The sequence below is a fragment of the Gadus chalcogrammus genome, chromosome 5, assembly GCF_026213295.1.
Source record: "Gadus chalcogrammus isolate NIFS_2021 chromosome 5, NIFS_Gcha_1.0, whole genome shotgun sequence".
Taxonomy (NCBI): domain Eukaryota; kingdom Metazoa; phylum Chordata; class Actinopteri; order Gadiformes; family Gadidae; genus Gadus; species Gadus chalcogrammus.
The window spans coordinates 21,756,981-21,773,846 of NC_079416.1; the positions used below are offsets into that span (position 1 = coordinate 21,756,981).

General features: G+C 47.6%; 2 protein-coding genes across 4 annotated transcripts in view; both read right to left on the reverse strand.

The window, feature by feature from the left end:
- LOC130382571 (transcription factor IIIB 90 kDa subunit-like) overlaps nt 1-5,565 on the reverse strand; it is a 45,982-nt gene extending 40,417 nt beyond the window's left edge. The window contains exons 1-2 of one of the 2 annotated variants that reach the window (XM_056590399.1): nt 5,326-5,565; nt 3,375-3,568 (exon numbers count right to left, since the gene is read on the reverse strand). In XM_056590399.1, coding sequence (XP_056446374.1) covers nt 3,375-3,552 — 178 coding nt within the window. In that variant the 5' untranslated portion in view covers nt 3,553-3,568; nt 5,326-5,565. Of the gene's footprint in view, nt 1-3,374; nt 3,572-5,325 lie in introns of both variants that reach the window. The other variant, XM_056590398.1, reaches the window with a different exon arrangement.
- Nucleotides 5,566-6,251: 686 nt separating this feature from the next.
- Nucleotides 6,252-15,239, reverse strand: zfyve21 (zinc finger, FYVE domain containing 21). Of its 2 annotated transcripts, XM_056590466.1 has the most exons (8): nt 15,033-15,239; nt 13,900-13,950; nt 13,073-13,241; nt 12,560-12,635; nt 11,504-11,595; nt 10,023-10,076; nt 8,616-8,746; nt 6,252-8,284 (listed from the first exon to the last, which is right to left on the reverse strand). In XM_056590466.1, the coding sequence occupies exons 1-8, from the start codon at nt 15,156-15,158 to the stop codon at nt 8,249-8,251; spliced, it is 735 nt and encodes a 244-aa protein (XP_056446441.1). In that variant the 5' UTR covers nt 15,159-15,239; the 3' UTR covers nt 6,252-8,248. The 2 variants fall into 2 exon arrangements, with proteins under 2 accessions (XP_056446441.1, XP_056446442.1); XM_056590467.1 differs by lacking the exon at nt 10,023-10,076 and having other exon boundaries at nt 6,256-8,284; nt 15,033-15,237.
- Nucleotides 15,240-16,866: the final 1,627 nt, after the last annotated feature.

The window sequence follows — 16,866 nt, forward strand, 5'->3', positions numbered from 1 at the left end:
GCCCTCACAACCCCACACCACCACCGCACCCCTTTCAAGTGTATATTTTATATAGTTCTCTGCAAACCTATGGTGGCATCATGCCTTCAGTGTGCATATTGTATATAGTTCCCTGCAAACCTATGGTGGCATCATGCCTTCAGTGTGCATATTGTATGTATTTCTCTGCAAACCTATGGCGGCATCATGCCTTCAGTGTGCATATTGTATGTAGTTCTCTGCGAACCTATGGTGACATCATGCCTTCAGTGTGTATATTGTCTGTAGTTCTCTGCGAACCTATGGTGACATCATGCCTTCAGTGTGCATATTGTATATAGTTCTCTGCAAACCTATGGTGGCATCATGCCTTCAGTGTGCATATTGTATATAGTTCTCAAGTGTGTCTTGAACAACCACACATAAAAGGTTGCACATATTATATTGATATTTTATCGTATTTGTCTAAATGCATACTTGACTGTAGATACATTTATGAGTGAAGTTACCAACATAATAGATTGGCCGTAACACACTTAACCTTTTTAGAATCTCACTCTCACTCTCACAAACACACATACCGATAGAGAGAGAATGATGGAATTAAATGAAATTAAATCTGTGCCATCGGATTTTGAAAGTAAAAAGCCATTTAATATTAAGCACTCAATATTGATGCATTGAAATAACGTATGTTGTGGATTTCTTGCCTATGAATTTAACTCTTAAAAGGTTCAATAAATAATTTTCCGCTACATTTTTCAATGTAAAAAAATAAAACATAAAATATTCAATGTGAAAAAAATCAACTTAAATATTTTCAATGTCTCCAAATTCAACATGCCAAAGTCAGCTGCAGTATTCAATGTATGAAATTCAGCGTTAACACCGGGGGACCCAAGGAAGAGCGATCAATCCTAGATGCTAGATCGCGGTAAAGCAACGAGAGCGAGCGGGTGACGCTCGCTCTCCTTGCTTGAGCGATTCTGCGACCCACTGAAAAGTGTGACCCCAGGGGGCGCTGTTGCACATTTTCGGCAACATGCACGAATTTGAAGCGTGGACAGGCATGAAGTCGTTCACGTGCGGAATCATACACCGATCGCTCGAATTGGGGGTATTCGTTTTGTGACACCGGGCGCACGTTAAGTGGCTGGAGGAAAACGGTTGATATGCCTCTGTGGTGGCATAACAAGAGCGCATCGAGCGAGCAGAGCCAACACTATTCCGCACAGAGTAACATGATACAGATATGAGGATAACAAATTAAAAGCAGGTTGCTATTAGGGATGTGAATAACTCAAATTTCTCATGGTCGAATAATCAGTGGGTGGAATAATCGATTATTCGATGTGTGCCAACATTCACAAATGTATGGATAGGGCGTTTAGTAAGGTCGTTGCTTCTCTCTCCAAAAAAAGTTACAGTCAGTGTTGGACGTTGATTTACCTTTGAGCATTTCCTATTATAGGATAATGTGTAAAATGCTGTTTAGAATTAACGTTTGTGAGGGACGCTCTTATTCCCGCTCTCCTTGCTTTACCGCGATCTAGCATCTATATGGATTGCTCTTCCTTGGGTCCCCGGATGTTAACACTGAATTTCATACATTGAATTTTGCAGGTGACTTTGGCACAAGCCCCCAGGAGCAGTGCGCATACTTCCGCAATCCACCAGTGCTCAGAGGCCAAGCCTGGTATTGCAGCTGTTTAAGCGGGCTGTGCAGGGCCCAGAAGTAGATATCTCCGTTCACTCCAATACAAGTAGGGAACAGGAATGTGTCTCCGCAAAAAATGTCTGGATATCAATCAAAGGCTCACAATGCCCTTTATGCCATGTTCTAAAAAAAATTAAGTTCTCTCTTTTCCAAACGCCTCCCTCAAGAGTTTTATTAGCCGTTGTTTGCAGGAGAAGGAGGGGTGGGCAGCTGAAAGAGTCGTAGTGAAACAAATGTTTCAGCCGGGCATCCGAGAGGGCTCAGTGCACGGCTCCTTTAACTTCTCGTGTTAGTCTCGAGTGGCAATTATGATTTTTATTTTAAAATACAAAAAAACTTAACCATGGGTATGAAAGTTGAAAGTTCAAAGGGGAACTTCCTGCTTTACAAAGTAAAAGCCCTCCCCATATTCATGTGTTTCGGAACCAAAACAAGGCACAGCTCATTTCTTTCATCAGTTTTACTGAAATTGAATGAACTTGAAATTGAATGAGCTTTATTAATTTATCATCCTAAATGGCATTTAAAAAAAATGGGAATAGCCCCGGATCGCTGTGCCGTCAAAAACAAAAATTATAAACATGATAAAGATGAAGATAGCCCCGTAGAGTTTACTTCTTTGTGGTTGCATTACCAGCAGCCACAGATGCAAAATTGTAGCCAGTGGAAACCGCGACATTCTGAGTGTCCATTTAGAATCATTTGTTGCAAAATTTTGCAATTTGATTCTCTATGCATAGCGCCTCAGTCGACATTGCTGTTCAATGCTGCTCTAGTTTGCACAGATTCAGGAGACACGCAGTGAATCCAACCCGGTCCACTTGACAACGGGTAGCTGCATGACAGTGTTTATTTGACTACAGGCTTTTCTAATGTCTCATTTTGGCTGCTGCTGTATGTGGTGCACTTCTCCTATCCTTAACGTAAACATTAACCTACTCAGTAGGCCTTCCCCCGATGCGAGTCAGACATGACGATTGGTCTTTCCTTTACTTCAATAACAATGTTACAATTGCATGTTCATCGGCCAGAATCTCTGGCCTTCTGGGCTACAGCCCCGAATGTTTTCAATTGCTATCGCTCCTGGCTGTTAGAGTCAAGTCAGTTCACACTGATAAACAAAGTCCACGTTGCAGTCAGCTGTTCAAAACAATACATGAAGTGACAGCTGTAGAGCATTGAATCTTTCGCAGCATTTTCTACAGAACGCTCACTTTTAAAATGTTTAGATCTATACTGCCAATGAAAATGTGACACATGAGTATTTCATGTATACTTCAGAGACCACTTTCTACTAAACTATGACAGAAAGTACTCACTAAACTATACAACCCAGACACATAGTAGTCACTAAACTACAACCCAGACAGGAAGTAGTCACTAAACTACAACCCAGACAGGTAGTAGTCACTAAACTACAACCCAGACAGATAGTAGTCACTGAACAACAACCCAGACAGGAAGTACTCACTTAACAACACAGGAAGGAAGTACTCACTGGACTACAACACAGGCAGGAAGTACTCACTGAACTACAACACAGGCAGGAAGTACTCACTAAACTACAACACCGACAGGAAGTACTCAATAACTACCACCCGGACAGGAAGTGCTCACAGAACTACAACCCCGACAGGAAGTAGTCACTCAACAACCAACACAGACAGGAAGTACTCACTGTCTCCGGCGACAAACTGTCCCATGGCGTGCGCCGACCCGCCGCGTTCAGCGAACTCCACTTCCGACACGATGATGTTGTCCTCCAGCACCGAGCCACATCCCATGCAGACCGCATCGCCACGCGACTGGTCCACGTCGATGGACGTGCTCCCACAGTTCTTGCATGACCGCCCCATGTCCGCGGCGCAAAGCCTGCTGGGAAATAGAAAAAAACAGAATGAATGCGGGAACCCAGAGCTCAAAGAAGACGGGTTCAGGTGCTTTGGGAGGACTCCCTAATGTCCCGTCTTTGTACTGTCTAACCCCTACCTGCTCCTCAGTGCACTGTCTAACCCCTACCTGCTGCATAATGACCTGCCTTTGTACTGTCTAACCCCTACCTGCTCCTCAGTGCACCGTCTAACCCCTACCTGCTGCATAATGACCTGCCTCTGTACTGTCTAACCCCTACCTGCTCCTTAGTGCACTGTCTCTGTACTACTGTTTAACCCCTACCTGCTCCTCAGTGCACTGTCTAACCCCTACCTGCTGCATAATGACCTGCCTTTGCACTGTCTAACCCCTACCTGCTCCTTAGAGCACCGTCTCTGTACTGTCTAACCCCAACCTGCTGCATAATGACCTGCCTTTGTACGGTCTAACCCCTACCTGCTCCTTAGTGCACCGTCTCTGTATTACTGTTTAACCCCTACCTGCTCCTCAGTGCACTGTCTAACCCCTACCTGCTGCATAATGACCTGCCTTTGCACTGTCTAACCCCTACCTGCTCCTTAGTGCACCGTCTCTGTATTACTGTTTAACCCCTACCTGCTGCATAATGACCTGCCTCTGTACTGTCCAACCCCTACCTGCTCGTTAATGACCTGTCTCTGTAGTCACTGGCTTACCCTTAACTGCTCCTTAATGACCTGACTCTGTAATATCTAACCCCTACCTGATCCTTAGTGAACTGTCTCTGTAGTGTTTATCCCCTACCTGTTCCCTAATGACCTGTCTCTGTACTGTCTAACCCCTACCTGCTCCTTAATGACCTGGGTCTGGACTGTCTAACCCCTACCTGCTCCGTAATAACACTGATGGTTTACTCTCACACTGGTTAGACACTCTTTAACCAACTGCTGTTTGGAGTCCAAAACATAAACATCTCGCTGCCTCTACATATGGAGTCAAATTGATCATAATAAGCATGACAAGAGACGAAGTCACTAGAGGGGCATTGGATAAAAGTGTCTGAATAACGGTTTAAATCCCCACACGGGTGGCGAGGGAACTCTATAAAGTAAACAACCTATCGTTCTGAATGACTTGTGAGCTATAGAATAGACCGCTTTAGTGTTTTCAGCCCTTCTGTCCTGGAAGGAGCTGGAGTCCCTCTGAGTGAGCGGAACGCGTCCTTCGGATGGGTGCGATGTGGGGACGTGGTATGATCATGGGTATGATATGGGTGCTATGGAGCCCGCTGAGACTCGACGTGGTCCAGGGTGGGGACAGTAACGGGGCTGCAGGCAGTGTTGCCAGATTGGGAAAGATTTAGTATGTGCCGGACTAGTGGAAGGCTAGTGTTGTTGGACTAGTCGGAAGACTAGCTGTGGACCCCAGCAGCTGGGCTCCCCAAGCCGTCAGGCTACGTGGCAGTGATACCGGAGCCCCGCAGGTAAACAGGCGTTTGCTCCCGGTTAACCCGAGCCCGTCATCTGCCCACACACCACCCCAGTGTGTGCTACGGGTACCGGGGGAGGTCTAACTTAAGGGAGCAGGATAATAAGAACCTTAAACCGGCTTCACGTCTGACAGCGGAGGAGCATAAAGCTAATCCAGCCTGCAGATGAATCACCGCAAGGATCTACCGTTGCAATGAGCAGCAGTGCTGCGGGTACAAGGCAACACACACACCCCGCCTACATGGTGACTAGACTGGAAAGACCCCCAGTGTCATGTAGTGCGCGTACCTGTTCCCTTCAGGAGGGTCCCGTCACGATGCTGGACGCGTTTCGCGTCTCCGCTCGAACCCCCGGACAACTTTTTAGCCCTCACTTATCACAATGTCAGGATATCTTTCATTGATAGTGAAGAAAGTCGCCTCACAAAGTTACTTTACCAATGTCAAGAGTGTTGTCGGTAGTATTTCTGCATTCACAGCAATGTTACAACACACACACATACACACACATACAGCCTACACATACAGGGCGAACATGTGCGCTTTGACGCTGCTGGGTGGACGAGACCATTTTAAGTTCAAGGGGGAGTTTATATAACGACTCTTATGTCATTTACAGCATTGCAGTACCGTTTTTTGTATTTTTTATAATGTAATTTTAAGAAAGAAAACTCTATGTAAATTTGTTTCTCAATATAATGTTCACTTTGAGGAAAACGTAGTTATTGTAGAATGGGTGAGACCAATAATCTCCCCCCAGTTAGCTGATGAATGGTCGCGCCGCTGACGCGGTCATCTTCGTACAGAAGATTAAAGGGAACAGCGATTTTTATTTATTAGGACTCTTATTTAGAGTGACGTAATGGTTTACGCTCGAATCATTGCAGAGTAGATGAAGTATTCTACTGACCGCCATTCATATATTTGGAATGTGTGGAGGATAAAATACATTTATATTGACCTACAATATTGGTCTGCGAGGGATCAATATCTGATTAAATTAATATACTTTCTGCAGTTTCAAGGCACAATTTCATCTCAATGATTTCCACAAAATCAGTGATGCTGACACGAACTACAAACATCAACTATACATTTATATCAAAGTCCTTCTTACATAATATCATTTAATTTGGCACGTTTCATTCAAACATTTAACTTAATAGAAAGGATGGAAAAATAATTATCCAAAAACAGAATTCGAAATGGAAGACACAGGACACCAGACATGTATATAAACACTTTTATTAATCCGTCCAGACCATAATAATAAACAGGACCAGGGGACATATCGTCTGTATGGATGGAAGCAGTGTGTGTGTGTGTGTGTGTGTGTGTGTGTGTGTGTGTGTGTGTGTGTGTGTGTGTGTGTGTGTGTGTGTGTGTGTGTGTGTGTGTGTGTGTGTGTGTGTGTGTGTGTGTGTGTGTGTGTGTGTGTGTGTGTGTGTGTGTGTGTGTGTGTGTGTGTGTGCGCGTGTGTGGGGGGGGGGGGGTTGTAAAGTGCAGCACACAACGCCCTGCTAGTTCAGGGAACGCAGAACTTTGTGCAAAACCTCCTGGAGAACCGATGAAAGACAACACCACTCGGGGGGGCGGGGGGGGTGTCTGACAAGAGAGACGGCAGAGCGGACCATGTTGTACCTGGAGGGGGGGGGTAAGGTCCGGTTTGACCTCAGATCATCGGACCTGCGAACTCCCCCCTCACCCCACCTCTCCACACTCAGGACTATAGCAACACCTTGCAGAGATCTCTCCTATTGGTTCGTTAAAAGGTTAGATCCAGCCACCTATTGGTTCAATACAAGGTGACCTCCCTCCTCCTATTGGTTCGTTAAAAGGTTAGATCCAGCCACCTATTGGTTCAATACAAGGTGAGCTCCTTACTCCTATTGGTTATATAAAAGTTTAGATCCAGCCTTCTATTGGTTCAATACAAGGTGAGCTCCTTCCTCCTATTGGTTATATAAAAGGTTAGATCCAGCCTCCTATTGGTTCAGTACAAGGTGAGCTCCTTCCTCCTATTGGTTATATAAAAGGTTAGATCCAGCCTCCTATTGGTTCAGTACAAGGTGAGCTCCTTCCTCCTATTGGTTATATAAAAGGTTAGATCCAGCCTCCTATTGGTTCAGTACAAGGTGAGCTCCTTCCTCCTATTGGTTATATAAAAGGTTAGATCCAGCCTCCTATTGGTTCGTTAAAAATGAACAAGATCGCAGAGATACCTTTTCAAAATAAAAGCTTTGTACTTGGCCTGAGGATATGGACAGCGCAACTACATGAGCGGGATTCAAACGGTGTAGTCAGCAACGTGTCGAACTGAGAACCAGAGACCCTATGCCTGACCCATCATCTCATAGGAGCGTCTAGCGCGCCGTCATAGATTCTGAGCAACGCGGGGAAGGATTCATGCCGCGCAGACGATGTAGAAAATATCAAAGACCAGAACTTAAATCAGGAGGATAAGCCGGGGGAGGTCTTTGAGAAGGAACGCCAAAGGAACCGTTCACAGTATACAAATGCTACAAAAAACTATAGTAATCCTTCGGTAAAAATTATGAGAGTACGCAAAGACTGTTTGTGTTAAAATAGGAATATTTAACAAAATACTTCTTACAAAAATGTGATACGTTGGAGTACATTAAAAGCGGTTAAGTGAACTCTACAGCCGGGCTGATCCTTAGAGGTGTGTGTTTCAGGCTGGTGGTTTCCATGGAAACTTCACACCTGTGCATGTAAACTGTGGTCCCGGGAGGTTTTTTTTAATGTCGTCATCACGTCGCCGTTCAAATTTAAAACTCATGCTGGGTCGGTGTGCGATGGGCAAATAACACTGACTGACCACCAGGGGGCAACACACACACACGCTAGTTTTACAACCAAACAAGGGGAGCCACTGGTGGGTCGGTTACTTGGTTGGTTGGTCGGTGTGTTGTGACATCATCAATGATGTCCCAATGTCCAAACAGACCGCAGGAATCTGGGCAGGGACTGCAGGAAGTGTCATTAAAAAGATTTGGAAGTTTGGCAGAAGCGCTTCTCCGGTATTGTAGCGTTGTTTGGTTAGCGTCACTAATAATCAATAAAGGAGCAAGAATCATCATCGGCATCCAGCAACATCCGGAAGATTGCCGAGGTCAAAGGTTGTCTGGGGTCCTGGTAGGTCAGAGGTCAACCGGGGTGTAGTCTGTGTGTAGCTCCGCCCAGCTGGCTACTCATTGGTCCTTTGCTTCGTAAAGCAGTTTGGCTGCCTGGGGAGAGAGAGAGAGAGACGGGTAGAGAGAGAGAGAGAGACGGGTAGAGAGAGAGAAAGAAAGAGAGAGAGAGAGAAAGAGAAAGAGAAAGAGAGAGAGAGAGAGAGAGAGAGAGAGAGAGAGAGAGAGAGAGAGAGAGAGAGAGACGGGTAGAGAGAGAGAAAGAGAAAGAGAAAGAGAGAGAAATGGGGGGTTAGATAGCGAAAGTTGATGAATGTGTGTGTGTGTGTGTGTGTGTGTGTGTGTGTGTGTGTGTGTGTGTGTGTGTGTGTGTGTGTGTGTGTGTGTGTGTGTGTGTGTGTGTGCGTGTGTGCGTGCGTGCGTGCACCTTGTGCATGGCCCCAAGCCACCACGACGCTTCCTTTCGGTCCTCCACTGCCTCCAGGCGGACCTGCATGGGGTCCTGGGACCCCTGGGCCCGGTGCACCAGCAGCAAGCCACTGGCCCGGGGCCCCCCACCTGGACACACACACCCCCACCTGGTGAGACCCCGACACTCAGACTCCTCAGGCCCCCGCCCCCCCCTCACCCAGCCACGCTGAGCTGGAGCACGTCCAGTGCAGTGTGAACGACCATCTGCCCGGTTCACAGACTCGTGACCCCCCCTCCTCTCAGACCCCTGCCCCCCCCCCCCCCCCCCCCTGCTCACAGACTCGTGACCCCCCCCCCCCCCCCCCACCCTCACAGATTCCAGCTCTCTTGTGAAATCTCTTCTGGTGAAATCAGAACAGGAAGGACTTGAACTTCCTTCTAGTTTCTTCCCCATTTCAGCATACACCTCTGTTTCCCGCCAGTGTGTGTCCTGGTATGTGTGCATGGCCACGTACCGGCTCACCATTGTGAGGGGTGGGGACAACATGCCGTGTTCTGATTGGCTAGCCTGGCGCCCTCCATTATTATTTTATTTATTTTCAAAACATTTAATAATCCATTGTGGTCCCGAGTGGTCCTTTCTCGCTCAACGGGTGGGGCGGGTCATTAACGCTGCCAGGGTTGGCGGTCTGATTCCCAGCGGACAACCCATGCTCAAAGTGAATGCACATCAAGCTTTAGATAAAAGCTTCCTTTGGTGGAAGCTTTTAACCTCCATTCTCTTTGCCATGCTGCATTGCTCCTTCTCCACCCAGGGGACTGCACTCAGACCCATAAAGAAGGCCGACTGAGGGAGGCAGGAACTACATTCTCTGAGCTGGTACAGTCAACAGTCCTGGTCTCGTACTTCCTGTGAGCTTTACAAGGAGTATAAATATGGAAACGGTAATGAAATGGAAACCTTTCTATAACATGTCCCGCCCTCTCCTTCTCCTATAAGCCATGTCCCTGATAGTCCCGCCCCTTCTCTCTCCTCTGAACCCTGTTCCTGATAGTCCCGCCCCTTCTCTCTCCTCTGAACCCTGTTCCTGATAGTCCCGCCCCTTCTCTCTCCTCTAAACCATGTCCCTGATAGTCCCGCCCCTTCTCTCTCCTCTAAACCCTGTCCCTGATAGTCCCGCCCCTTCTCTCTCCTCTAAACCCTGTCCCTGATAGTCTATAATGTGTCCCGCCCTCTCCTTCTCCTATAAGCCATGTCACTGTACGTCCCGCCCCTTCTCTCTCCTCTTAACCCACATCACAGGATGCCCGCCCCCCTCTCTCTCAGACTAGCATCCTGTCAGGCCTTTCGTCCCGGGATGAGAAGGCCTGGGAGTGGAGGCATGGTGAGGATGAGGATGGTGCCGGCTGGTGATTGGCTAACCTTCGGAGAGGAACTTGCTTTCTAGCAGACGGCTGAAGGCGAGCTCCTTGCTCTCTGAGGCCAGAGGAGGCGCAGCAGGAGGAGGGGGAGGAGGAGAGAGAGAAGGGTTAAGAGCAGAAGACAGAAGGCGAAGGAGTTAAACACAGAGGAGGAGGGAGGGAGCAGAGGAGAGCGTCCTGGGGTGCGAGTTGAAGTCCAGCGGGGAGAGGGCATCACGAGGAGAAAGAAGGACAAACTTGAAGCCTGCGTCTTACAGCGTAGCCGGCGTAGCTACAGCGTCTGTCTCTACGCTACCACCTAGCTACAGCGTCTGTCTACGCTACCACCTAGCTACAGCGTCTGTCTCTACGCTACCACCTAGCTTCATCCTGGTCTCTACGTCAACACCTAGCTACACCTTGGTCGCTACGTCAACACCTAGCTACATCTTGGTCTCTACGTCAATACCTAGCTACAGCATCAGTCTCTACGTCACCTAGCTACAGCGACAGTCTCTACATCACCTAGCTACAGCGACAGTCTCTACGTCAACACCTAGCTACACCTCGGGCTCTACGTCAACACCTAGCTACAGCGTCAGTCTCTACGTCAACACCTAGCTACGACTCGGGCTCTATGTCAACACCTAGCTACAGCATCAATCTCTACGTCACCTAGCTACACCGTCAGTCTCTACGTCACCACCTAGCTACAGTGTCAGTCTCTAGGTCAACACCTTGCTACACCGTCAGTCTCTACGTCACCACCTAGCTACACCGTCAGTCTCTACGTCGACACCTAGCTACAGCGTCAGTCTCTATTGTGGCATCCCGCCCCGTAAACCGCGGCCCGGGCGGGTCGGAGGTGTAGTCGTGGATGTCGTATACCGCCGCCACCCACAATCCGTCTACCCGAGGCTTGGAAAAAGGGTGGAGGAGTGTGGCATCCCGCCACTTAAACCTCGGCCCGGACCAGCCCGAGGGTTGGTCCTGGATGGCCGATACCACCGTCACCCACCAGCCGGCGACGGAGAGCACCAACCGAAACCCCAATCAACGGGATGGGAGACACCTGGCTGGACAGCCAGGGAAAGACTTTAAAAGTTACTCGGGAGCATACCAGGAAGGCCGACGAGTGACGAGACGGAAAGGGCCGAGCCAGCCCTACCCTAGAGGTCCACGGAGATCCTAGGGGTAGCCGACCAGTCTGATTGCAAACCCTGTTTAAAGAAATGCCTTTAACTCTTAACCCTCGCTAAAACGTGTGATTTGTCCGTGGAACCCGGCGACAACGAGGACTGGGTTACCACACTACGTCCACACCAAGCTACACCGTCAGTCTCTACGTCACCACCGAGCTGCACCTCGGTCTCTACGTCACCGAGCTACACCGTCAGTCTCTACGTCACCACCGAGCTGCACCTCGGTCTCTACGTCACCAAGCTACACCTCGGTCTCTAAGTCACCGCGGAGGCCGGAGCCCTAACCCAGGACCGGTCTCACCTCCTGGGCTAGACTCCTCCATCAGCACCTGCAAGCTGGAGATACGCGACAGCTCCACCTCCAGGTGGCTCTCCCCATCCAGGAACAGGTACCTGAGGGGGGCAAGGCATGGTGTGGACCCTTATATACGTGTGTGTGTGTTTGCCGACATAATGAACACCAACATCTCTATTGATAAAGAATAATATTAGAAAATCAGAAATCGTTATTATTACGAGGTAGAAAAAGGTCCAGCTGTAGAGTACGGAGGAGTCAGAAGGGACTGGTCAGCTTCTCACCTTATGTGTGTGCACGTGCACGTACCCTCTCACTATTAGTTCAACGGTGTGTATGCATGTGCACGTAGCATCTCGACCGTTACTGGGACAACATGCAGGCACCGCTAGCTACGTTCTGGAACTCTCCGTCTTGCCTGCTCACGCATGGCTAGGCAACGCGGGAATAGAAAGGATGGGACTGACCAGCAGATGGCGGTACTGCACTTGCGGTCTACTGGTCTACAGGTGTACTGTACCTGTGGTCTAGTGGTCAACAGGTGTACTGTACCTGTGGTCTACAGGTGTACTGTACCTGTCGTCTACAGGTTTACAGGTGTACTGTACCTGTGGTCTACTGGTCTACAGGGGTAATGGACCTGTGGTTTACTGGTGTACAGGTGTACAGGGGTAATGGACCTGTGGTTTACTGGTGTACAGGTGTACTGTACCTGTGGTTAACCGGTCTACAGGTGTACAGGACCTGTGGTTTACTGGGCTACAGGTGTACAGGTGTACTGTACCTGTGGTTTAGTGGTCTACAGGTGTACAGGTGTACTGTACCTGTGGTTTACTGGTCTACAGGTGAACAGGTGTACTGGACCTGTAGTTAACCAGTCTACAGGTGTACAGGTGTACTGGACCTGTGGTTTACTGGTCTACAAGTGTACTGTACAGGTGTACTGGACCTGTGGTTTACTGGTCTACAAGTGTACTGTACCTGTGGTTAACCGGTCTACATGTGTACAGGTGTACTGTACCTGTGGATTTACTGGTCTACAGGTGAACAGGTGAACTGTACCTGTGGTTGTTGGCCAGTCGGCAGGTCATGTTCTGGGATTTCCCCGATGAGTCCAGAGTGACAACGAAGGCAGCGCCTTGAGATTCACATTGAAACAACACACAGAAACCGTCAGACAGCAAGCTCAGAGTGACCTAGTGCTACTGAGCAAGGCATCAAATCCTCTGACTGACTTAGGAAAATGCCTCTGTTGCTCAGAGACCGTAACACACACACACACACACACACACACACACACACACACACACACACACACACACACACACACACACACACACACACACACACACACACACACACACACACACACACACACACACACTAATCATTAACTCACTGTTAAGTTACTCGTAATATTCGGTCATTTAGCAGACACTTATATCAAAAGAGACCAACAGTGCATTCAGACACGCCATGAAGGAGCAGGTCGGGGTCAGAGGTCATCTTGCTCTAGGATGCCATAATTCCCTCCCTCTCTATATAATCATGTTGGGTCTCTAGTTGACCTCTGACCTCCGGTGAGGATCTTGATCTGTTTGTCGTAGAACTCGTTCTCCCGCTGGGACAGCACGCCACACGCGCCGCACTGGCGCACCGGGTCCACGAAGCACATGCGCGGCAGCGCCACCTTGTGGCTGCAGCACTTGTCACAGAAGCACCGGCCGCAGCGCCGACAGTGGTGCTGGGGGGGAGAGAGAGAGGGCGGGTCAACGAGCCGGCCAATCAAAACGCTTCACAGCGAGATAGTGGAATGCAAGAGAATATAAAGAAACCAATCTTTATATTAAGTCTATAGTATTAGGTGATTGAGAATGTTTTAATCCAAAGTGATTTCATTCAGTTCATGTCATCAAGGAGTAGTCGGGGGTTTGACGCAGTATCAAAAAACACAAACGATGATAAAGTCATTCAACTAAAACTGAATGAAAGATATGAGGTTGTTCCATCTCAGTGTAAAAGTTTATTTTGAAGCTAATGATCTGAGCTTTGCAGATCAGAAGCTTTGCTTCTTCACAACATGTTTATGAACCAAAGAAGAACCACGAGAACAGAGAGAGTTTCTGTAACTAACCCACTGGACTCTGGTGGAGACGCAGCCAAGATAAACATGGCCAGCCAAACATCATAAACGGAAAGACTCGCATTAGCCAGAAACGAACACTCACATGGACGCTTCAAACTCTGGAGAGAATCTGTGACTCACTCACTCCCTCACTCACTCACTCACTCTCTCACTCTCACTCTCTCTCTCTCTCTCTCTCTCGTCTGTGTGTTTTTTTGTGTCTCTCTCTTCCACTGTGTGTGTGTGTGTTCAAGGTGATTTGATAAGCAAGACCGACCTTCCGTGTGATGAAGTCAAACTTGGCGTCACACTGCATACATCTGGGACACTGGAGAAAACAGGAAAAAGGAAGTTACACAATGAGAGTCTGATACAGTTCAGGCCAGGGAGAACCGTAGAAGAATAATAGTCTTTCCCCAGGCTCTGATAAACATAATCTACCCATCATCACAACATAAGACACTAAACAATCACTTTGAAATCCTAATCTGAAAGTGAAAGTGAAGCCATGAATCCCTCGCTCGAAAACAAAGAGCAAAAACAGGAAACCCTTAAGAACATTTCGATATTAGTTCTGCCGTCTTCAAAAAAAATCATGATAACATGAATCGTCGGGTGTTCCTTGTGCGCTTGAACATAACGTGATCATAACAATCGTCCTAGACGTGTATTATTGAATCAAATTAATCAGATCTGGGTTCTAAATCAATCCCAACATTCTGATCAGCAGAGGCCTCAGCTTTGTAGCCAACGTTTACAACTTAAACCCCATGAAGAACAGAGTGGTTAGGGGAGCCGGGGTTTTCAGGCTGACAGCTGTGTGTGCGTGTGCGTGTGAGCGTGTGTGTGTGTGTGTGTGTGTGTGTGTGTGTGTGTGTGTGTGTGTGTGTGTGTGTGTGTGTGTGTGTGTGTGTGTGTGTGTGTGTGTGTGTGTGTGTGCTGTAGAAGGAGAGCAGAGGTCTACTATTGTCTGTAACCATGCCGAGACCACGGGTCTGCGGTTGGAATCCAAACACAATACGCACAATACCCGCGGTAGCCTCGAACACCATTATTAGTGTGCAGCAGCAGACAATGTACACACGGGGCGACATGGTTTACATTGTTTCTACAGGCTGCAAACCACGCTGAGCAGCCTGGCACAGCCAGGGCATGGCTGCTCCATCACATGTTCGCTTCAGCACCCAATCAGACAGATCAGTGCTTTAGATGCGAGATCCTCAATCCTATTGAAACAAACCGTTGGATAACATATCGGGACATATCGGGGTGGTTTCGGTCATTGCCAGGCTGGTGACCGACTCCTCCCGTGCCTGAAACGCCCAGTCCGACAGCCAAGTGTCCGGGTGGCTGGGACCCGGGTCCCCCTCCCTCTCCTTCCCTCCCGCCCCGGGTGCCGGATCTCCTCACCTCTTTATCCGGGACCCACTGCGGTTCGGCCAGGCAGAAGGGGCTGATGAACGCTCCGTTCTCGGGGACCATGCGAAGACCGCTGGGGCTCCGGACCAGCTTTTTGCCGTCAGGCACCGAAGACATTTTTCCCGACACCACCTCTCCGTCCACCACGGTCTCCTTCGTCTCCGCTCAACTCTCCACGGACACGCCTACCCTGGGTGATTGACGGGGACGCCAGCTAATCGTTTTCGACTAGGGAACGTCACGTGAGAAACATAGGCTACGAGGTTGTTTTGGTTTCTATATGCCCCGCCCACTTGTCGATTCCAGGGCTCGCCCCCCCTACACGTAGTGTACACACACACACACACACACACACACACACACACACACACACACACACACACACACACACACACACACACACACACACACCCCCCGATACTTACAAAATGAACATGACAGAACTATGCAGGACCACTTATCGAGGATAGCCTACATTATTTTCCTACGACATATTATTGAACATCATTTAGTTTGTATGTTTTTCTCACTAGTAAGTTGGTTTGGGCACAATAGTAAAAAAGCATGCAAATGACTTAATGCAAATGTGTGTAAATGTCCCAAGTCACACCAAACAGTGAAGTCTCTTCACCGGGAGGCAGACTGATAAGTAATGTTAAGAAGCCTATCTGTCCAGTACAGGCCTACAACGATACAGCAGTTAACTAAATCTACTAAGAACAGCCATCAACTTCCTACTCATTAGACCAAATGTCCGATGCCTTAGCTCCTCTATGTGCACGTCTATAATAAACCCGTCTATAACCCCCGGGTTAACCAAGTGGAGTTTAGTAAAGAGTGCGAAACAGAATTGTAAACTTAAATGAGCAACGTTACTAGTTAAGTTGTGTTCATGTAGATTTGAATACACCGGAAGTTTCAGATGTAACAGGATTATATTTATTGTGTCGTTTTATTGTACAGTTTTGTCTTTAGACGTAGCAATCCATTCCAGGACCAGTGTTGCCAGATTGGGCCAGATTTTCTGCCCAGTCTGGCAACACTGCCCAGGACCGCTCAACATCTCATCATCGGTGGGAACATCGTTGGTGGGCGTCGGTACGGCGACAGAAATGGACAAAAGCGCAGACGTCCTGCAACCAAACAATCAACAGTTCTACCCTATAGAAGTTCAAATTACTTGTAGAAAAAGCCTTCAGTCCAACAATAAATACTTCTTAACACACACTGTACTCTGACCTCAATAAAAAAAATCTATATTGCACCGAAAGCAGGCCTGAATATTTACAAGGTTTTAATGGGCTAACTCATCACTAAGGATCATTTATCGAAGAGATGAGGGGTAACAGGTAGCCTAAATCCTGGACCTTCTGCTCACTTGGGAACAAGTCAAAGCACACCTTCTCCAAACCACATTGTCTTAAATGAGGTCTACAGCTAAATAGGTTTTTATCAGGTTTACTGAAAACTTAACACAGTTATCCTGCCTAAATCGGGTATTGTTCAAACAAAGTCAATGTGTTGCATTCAGGCTTAATGTAGGTGATTCCTTTAATTTAATTACAGTTATAAAATTATTATTTTATCCCGGACGCATGATTATGACAAATACAAAATCCAAAGATAAGCTCATGTTGCTTCATAAAGACTAAAGTTAATGTTTCGGCTTTGAAATTTATCATCACGAAGGTGAAAGACCGGCATTTCTTATGAGGTCTTTTGAAAGGAGTAAAATATATTATCAATAATATATTTTGGATTCTTTTTTTTTCTTAAACCTGTTAAGATCTAATCTGTTTATTATAACATAATTTCTACTTGTAAT